Source organism: Mycteria americana, chromosome 5 (genome assembly GCF_035582795.1).
Source record: "Mycteria americana isolate JAX WOST 10 ecotype Jacksonville Zoo and Gardens chromosome 5, USCA_MyAme_1.0, whole genome shotgun sequence".
NCBI classification, from domain to species: Eukaryota; Metazoa; Chordata; class Aves; order Ciconiiformes; family Ciconiidae; genus Mycteria; species Mycteria americana.
In genome coordinates, this window is record NC_134369.1 from 68,124,233 (window position 1) to 68,131,786 (window position 7,554).

A 7,554-nucleotide genomic window follows, 5' to 3' on the forward strand; every position below is an offset into this window, starting at 1 on the left:
TAGCCCTGGTGGAAATAAACCAACCCACCGCCCCCTGGCATGAGACCTTCCCACTGTCTCTGACCCCATCAAAGCCTATTCTCCTGTCCCAAGGGTGAGGGTAGAAATCAAGATGAGGAGAGCGTGTGGAAAAGGAGCTGCATAAGCTTTCCATCAGAGTGAAGTTGCTACTTATGACTTCATGAAACGACTCTACAAAACACTATTTCGGTCAAAACCTGCTCCCCGTCACGCCTCTAGCTCTTACCCACAGCTTGCCAAACTCAATGGGAAAGCTTCAACAGTGTCATCAGCCACAGGTTTCAATAGTCTTCTGCAGAAATACAAAGACATATTCTCTGAGGTGAGGCTTTGGCCAGAACTTAACCCTGAGGAGATGCCAGTGCCCACAGACAGCAGGTGCTGTGGACAACTCAGTATGGCACCATGAGGGGTATTGCTTGCACAGAGAGGAATTCGAGCCACAGTGGCTGCACTCAGGCCAGCATTCAGCTTTGCCACCCTGCCAAAATCTGGAGACCTCAGTCTGGTTCAAGTTTGTCCTTAGGAGCTGCCAATTGCACCTCCAGTGGGACTGGCTCAGTGGTGACCAAAAGCCCCTGGCAGTGCATCTGTATGCTTTACTCCTTCCTTGTGCTGGGGCGGTCAGGTCGTTCATGCCACTGCTGCCATGGCCTGTTACAGCACTCCATGCTCGACACAGGCATATTTCACTCTACCCTGTCCTTTGCAAAGGATTAATGGATTAACCCCTGATCTTTGCAGTGACCTAACTTGTAGTCTGATTGATGGCTCTACTTGTTTTCTTGCATTTTGCATCACCAACACAAGAGAAAGGATCACCATACAAAAGAAACAGCTGCTAGAGACGAGGAAAGAAACTCAGCAAGTATTTTAAGGGCAATTCCTATCCTTTGCTCCACAGTAGGTGTGATTTGGGGTAGCCAAACATTTAGAAACAGCTGTTTCTCTCTCTTCCCCAGCTCACGTTGCTTTAACAAGACTAGGAACCAACTATAGACAATGGAAGATTGATGTTTTGAAGAGGGCAAGAATGTCCTTAGCCATTCACTTATTATGCTTCTTCAGGACCATAGTGGAATACATAAATCTCTGGCTCCAGCTAGAGGCCATTCATGGCTAGGTTTCTAACCTGAAAGGAACTCTCATTATAAAGTATTGCTATGCTATATTAAGGTGCATGGTGCAATATACCAAATATACCAAAGAGAATGAGAAGAGCAGAGACCACGGAGACTTTCACATGCTATCCATCTCAGAGAGCAGGACTTTCCTCCTTGTCTATCAAGCAACAAGACAGGATGTTGTTCCCTTCCCTCCATCTATGTGATCAAGCCAATGAGCCTTGTAATGTATTAACCCTACTTGACATTGTGAAACAAGACCTCTGTTTGAGTGAGCTATTGCCCTGGTAGTTAAGCACAAAGTCTGCCTGCTCTGTTAAGGGTCAAGACCTGCAAGTGCAGTGCCTGCCTTCCCCAGCTGGGCAGGAATCAGGTAGGACTTGATTCCTGGTCAAGGCTTGTGGTATTGCTCAAGCCTCACTGCATATAGCGAGCAGAGAGCCCCAGCCAAAGACCAGCATCCTTAAGGAGGGCTGATGGCCTGCCAGTTCAGCCCTGTTTCTGTCCTCTAGTGGGGGAAGCAGTGCCTGGGCAAGGGGATATGCTGAGGGATGCTGGCACACAAGGTCACACTGTGGGGAGTGGTAGCAATACAAGGGGATGTGGCAGTGAGCCCATTGGGCAGATATTCATGCCCACGGGGTATTTCCAAGGCTAGAAGCCAGCCCAGGTGGCATATGCACAGTATGCTCAGACACCAAAGGAGAGAAGCTGCTTTTCCCCAGGAGTTCACATGGAGAGACCAGAGAGAACAGAGGAAGATCAAGTTGTCCATGTCAGTGCTGAGAGCTGAGTCAACTCCTCAAGTGCAAGGGAGGCGATTCAACAGATTTGGAGGACCAGGACCTCAGGGCAGTACCTATGAACCTCAGCCCCAACAGCTTGATGCAATCACCCAGTGACAGGTATGGGTGGCAAGGCTGGAAGTATAGGCAAGATGTGTGAGAATTACCAAGAGAATTAGGACTGTGAGAAATCAAAGGCCAGGGCAAAAAGCCCTAATGGGATGTAACTGACAAAGGCGCGGAGGGGGAACAAGAGAACCAAACCACCTCGCTGGAGACTCCTGCTCAGCACTTGTGGTTTGGGGATTTTACAGGGGACAGTGTGGGTGTTTGGGTGCCCAGAGGGAAAACCAGTCCAGGTGAAGTATGAGAGCGGCCTGAGAAATCTGAACATAGAGGAGGGTATCTTCTGGGGTCTTAAACAAAGGAAAAGCAACCCTGCCAGGGGAAACAAGCCTGCTATATGGGGAAAGGCTGAGAGAACTGGGTTTGTTCAGCCTGGAGAAAAGAAGGCTTAGGGGAGACCTTATCACCATGTTCCAGTATTTAAAGGGCTACAAAGGAAACGGAGACTGCTTTTTTACAAGGAGTCCCATGGAAAAGACAAGGGGTAATGGGTACAAGTTAATCCTGGGGAGATTCTGATTGGACACAAGAGGAAAATTTTTCACAATGAGAACTATCAGCCATTGGAATAATCTCCCCAGGGAAGTTGTGGATTCCCCAACACTGGACACTTTTAAGATTCAGCTGGACGGGGTGCTGGGCCATCCTGTCTAAACTGAGCTTTTGCCAAGAATGGTCGGACCAGATGATCCTTGAGGTCCCTTCAAACCTGGTATTCTATGATTCTATGAATTGTTTTCCTTTATATGCATCAATATCCCCCTCCCAAAACACAGCAGTTCCTTTAAGTCCACTCAGGTGCTAAGAAAAATCTACAGCAACCCAGAAAGCCTGTAGGAGCTCTGCTGGCTGACTGGGATTGTCCCTCTTGCAACAGGATCATGAGCAGGGCTTGCAGCAGGGTTTGTGGCAGCTACTGCTGAGAGTAGTTGGGTTTTCTAGAGACTCCCTCCGTCTGTAATATGTACGGCCACTTGGCAGCAGAGCGGTTCCTTCCTCCCACACGTGAACCCATCTGGAGTGTACCTTTAAAGCCCTCGTGTTCAAAAAAGGTCTCCTACCCAGAATAGTTACCAGTGCAGTTTTCCTCTTTGGGGAGGGAAACCAATTTCAGAGTTAAAACAGAGGGAGTATCAAAGATGCCTTGGCATATGCCTTGGGCAGGAGGGCATGCCACAGGCTGTGATGTTTACTGGCCTCTGCCATAAAGAGGGGAGAAATGAAACAGCATATAAATACAATGCACCTAAATATTGCCAAACTGGGTGTGTGATAAATATCCAGACAGAAAGAGGCAGACAGCTCCCACATGCTTGCTCGAGCTACTCTAAGTGGTAGATTTCCTCCTAAAGACAATCTAAACCCAAAAGACATAGCTTAAAATCCTAAGGACCCATGAAAGATGAATATGGCATCATGAGATGACCAAATGCTACTTGAAAAGTACAATCCTATCAGAGAGAAAGTGAAACCCGGCCTCAGCCTACCTAATGCTCAGGAAGATGTCTGAGTTACCTTTCTCCCCACCAAATGTCAAGACAATGAAAACCGTCCTCTTGAAAGCGTCAGCTAGCCGGAGTTTGCAGTAGAGGGAGGAGGGCAGCACCATTACCTGGTAGGGGGTGATACAGGTATTTACTCAGCGCATCCTCAGGGTGGTGGAGGAAGCACAGCATGTTCTCCACCAGCCGCTCCTTGTGCGGGTACGCTCCATCTCCATGCAGATGCAGGAGTCTCTCGCCGGCATCTCCTCCACGGTGCCCAGATCAAGGTGGAAAGCGTACCCAAGGAGAGGATGCAGGGGCACAAGCAGCTGGTAGACAGCATCATCCTCATGAGGACTCCAGCCTTCAAAGGCACTGCCCACCCTGACGGCTGGCTGCAGCACCAGGAAGAAATTATTCAAGAAGAGCAATTAGAACATGGAGGAAGTTGCCACCAGCTCCTCCGCCACCTTGCATTTGTTGGCCAGGTTCTGCACTGGACACTGAATGTGCTTTTCAAAAACCATGCCCAAACTGCTATCATCATAGGGATCTTTTTCACTTTATTCCTCCTCCTACCCCTCACCCCCTCCTCGTCTTCCTCCTCCTCTACCTCCTCCTGCTCCATGTCGCTGCTGGAGCTCTCCTCCTCACTGCTGCTGACATCCTCACAGCTACTTTTCTTGAGCCGCCAGCAGAGCCCAAAGAGCAGGACAAGGACCAGAGGAAAGGCCCAGACCTGCCAGTGCTGCAAGGCAGCAAAGAGCAGGGCCCCCCAGGCCATGGCCGCTCTGCTCTTGGCTCCTCTGCTCCATCTGCTGCACTGGATGAGTCATCTTCTGTCGTGCACAGCTGTAGATGGTGACGAGTTATTCTCATTGCTCCAGTGCAGGAGCACAACAGACCCATGGGGGAGCCCTAGTTACAGAATCAGTGAAGCCAAAGCCCACTGCACCATGTCCTCTGCAAAATGCTCCTTGACTCTGTGGCAGCTGAGCAGTCAGCACCCTATGCCCCCATTCCCCAACAAAGTGAGGCACAGGCACTCACAGATGCAGTGTTTGTTCAAACACACCATTTATTGGCAACTTTGCCGAGAGTCAAGCTCCCAGAAGGAATGGACTCTCTTGAAAAGGCAGGGTGGGTGCTGTCCAGGTGGCAACAGGAGTCTCTGTCAGAAGCCTCCTTGCAATGGCCTCTTCAGCTGCATCGAGTCCCACTCTGTGGAGTGGGCTTTTGCTGTGGAGGAAAGGTGCAGCAGCAAGTCCCAGTGCTGGTAAAGCAGTGTCTTCTCCATATCCCGCATGCTCAGTTCTGCGGCACCAGCTCCCCGGAGAGTGTCTAGGATGGGCAGATTCTCTACCCATACCCCAGTGAACACACAGAGGCACATCAGCAGTGCCTCTCGCTTGGTCCCTGCACAGCCGGAGCTGCCAGCAAAAATTTCTGGGCCCATGTGAAATGCCATCCTGGCCGCAGCCAGCGTGAGGAGAAAGCAGGGCGAAACTCATCTTTGTCACCACTATAGTTGTCACCGGCTGCTGTGCTGGGGACAGCATTGAGAGGAGAACGCTGCCGGTCTTGGCAGAGGGCTGCTGCGCAGGGTTTGCCCTTTCCTCTCTGCGTCCTGCATTCTGCCCTCTTTTTCCCTGCAGTATGAAGTGGTTGTCTGCCATCAGCTGTGAGCCACACAAACACAGCTCTGTGCCTGTGCCTCTTTCAGCGGCCATAGAACAGCAGTCTTGTGAGCCGATCTTGCAGCTCACTGAACTCATGCAGTGCCTCGGCGTGGGCGGCTGGATCCTGTGCTAGGTGCTGGAAGAGGTTGAGTGGCTCAGCCGTTTGGAAGTCTGGGGGTAAGATTATTTCCTCGGGCACGTTGTCGTTGCCAAAGAAGAAGTGGTCAAGGCGTTTCTCCTCCAGGCAGCAGCGCAGGTATCGCATGATATCCTGCAGCCGCAGCAGGAAATCCCTCCTGCGCCAGCCTGACAGGGGTATGGTGGTCAGGAGGTGCATCACAACTGTCTTCAAGGTATAGGTGGAAAAGCCTGTGCCCACCAGGATGCGGGCGCAGACCTGCAGGCATCTGAGGTGGAAGCTGTCGTGCGGGGCCTGCCTGGCCACGTGCCTGAAGAACTTCACCTCTGCCACAGCGCAGCTCTCGGTCCACACCGTGCTTGGGGTGAAGATGGCCTCTGTACTCTGGCTGCTCAGGAAGATGTCCGAGTCAACTTGCTGCACCCCAAACACCATCTCAACGAAGAAAGTTGTCCTGGAGGCATTTGTGAGCCGCAGCTTGCAGGAGTGGCTGGAGGGCAGTAGCTTCATTTTATAGCGACGCGACTGAGGTACCACCACCCAGGCTGACCTCACGAAGTTCTGGAACCAGCGGGCAGTTTTCTGCACATCGAGGTAGGAGCCGGTGCAGAGGGTGTGTAGGAGGCTGGGGTCCTGATTCCTCCTCAGCTCCTCCTCAGGGTGGTGGAGGAAGCACAGCATGTTCACCACCAGTGGGTCCCTTGTGCAGGTGCACTCCAGATCCACACGGACACAGGAGTCCTTTGCTGGCATGTCCCTTGCAGTGCCCAGCTCCAGGTGGAAGGCATGCCCACGGGGGGGCTGCAGGGGCACGAGCAGGCGGTAGATGATGTCTTTCTCACGGGGACTCCAACCTTCAAAGGCGCTGCCCACCCCGATGGCTGGTTGCAGCACTGGGAAGAAACTATTTGACAAGAGCACTTGGCAGACATGGATGAGGTCGGCCACCACCTGCCCCACTACCCAGCGCCTGTAGGCCAGGTTCTGCACTGGCCAGTGGATGCGCTTTGCAAAAATCCTACCCAGATCCCTCTCATCATCGGGATCTTCTCCTTCACTTTCTTCATCCTCCTGCTCCTCTTCCTCCTCCTGGTCTGTGTCGCTGCTGGAGCTCTCCTCATCGCTGCTGCCATCCACCTCACGGCTTCTTTCCCTAAGCTGCCAGCAGAGCCCAAAAAGCAGGACCAGGACTCCAGCAATGGCCCAGAACTGCCACTGCTGCAAGGCAGAGGAGAGCAGGGCTCCCCAGGCAAAGCTGCTCTGCTCCTGGCTCCTCTGCTCCAGCTCCTGCAGCAGCCGAGTCATCTCCTGGCTCAGGTACTCGGCACGCTGGCGCATGCGCTCACGTGTGGCCTCATCCAGCTCATCACCGACCATCTGTGGGTACTGGATGATGCTTTGCAACAGCAGGGCAAGGAATTTTGTGGCATCCATGGCCTGCAGGAGGAGGGAGAGAAGGGGTTCAGTAGGGCTGGGAGGGAGGGAGCTGGCAGTGGGGGGAGTGGGGACGTGGAGCCGCAGGGAGCTGGGGGCGGGTAGGAGAGGGGGTGAGGCAGCTGGGAGGCAGCAAGGCCTGTGCCCAGCCCCGGCAGCGGCGGCACCGTGCCCTGCCCAAGGCGCTCCCACAAGCGGCTGGGCCCTCGATGCGGGGTGAGAACCCAGCCCGCCGGGGGCCCGCGTTTCTGCCCCGGCCCTCGTCCGGCCCAGCCTCCCCATGCGTGCGCACTCACCGCTGGCCCAGGCCGTACTGGGGCAGCGCTGCCTGCTGGCGCCCCTGATCACCGCCCCCATTGTGACTCGTCCCTTGTGCTGTCACAGGCGCCAGAGCGCATCACAGGCACGCCCGCCAGCCAGCCCCGGCCTTCGGCCCCACGCCGGCTCAGCGACTCACAGCTGCCCTGGTGCACTGGTTAAGGCTGGGCTAGAGTTCGCTTTCTTCACAGCAGCTTGCGTGGTGCTTTATTGTGGATTCATTATCATCTGCCTGCCAATGGCAATCGGACAATCACAGAATATTCTGAGTTGGAACGGACCCAGGAGGATCATCGAGTCCAACCCCGGAGTCCACACCGGGCAACCTTAAAGATAAATCATAGAATCACAGAATCATTGCGGTTGGAAAAGACCCTTAAGATCATCGAGTCCAACCGCAAACCTAACACTGCCAACGCCACCACTGAACCAAGTCCCTAAGCA

At 53.5% G+C, this 7,554-nt stretch overlaps 1 protein-coding gene across 1 annotated transcript; it reads right to left on the minus strand.

Moving 5' to 3' along the window:
- Positions 1-5,259: 5,259 nt before the first annotated feature.
- Positions 5,260-6,997, minus strand: LOC142409809 (inositol 1,4,5-trisphosphate receptor-interacting protein-like 1). Its single transcript, XM_075501569.1, has one exon. The coding sequence runs from the start codon at positions 6,790-6,792 to the stop codon at positions 5,260-5,262; it is 1,533 nt and encodes a 510-aa protein (XP_075357684.1). The 5' UTR covers positions 6,793-6,997.
- Between the last annotated feature and the right edge of the window lie 557 nt (positions 6,998-7,554).

Excerpts from the sequence above, each read along its gene's own strand:
- LOC142409809 (XM_075501569.1), bottom strand. The coding sequence starts at position 6,792 with ATGGATGCCACAAAATTCCTTGCCCTGCTGTTGCAAAGCATCATCCAG.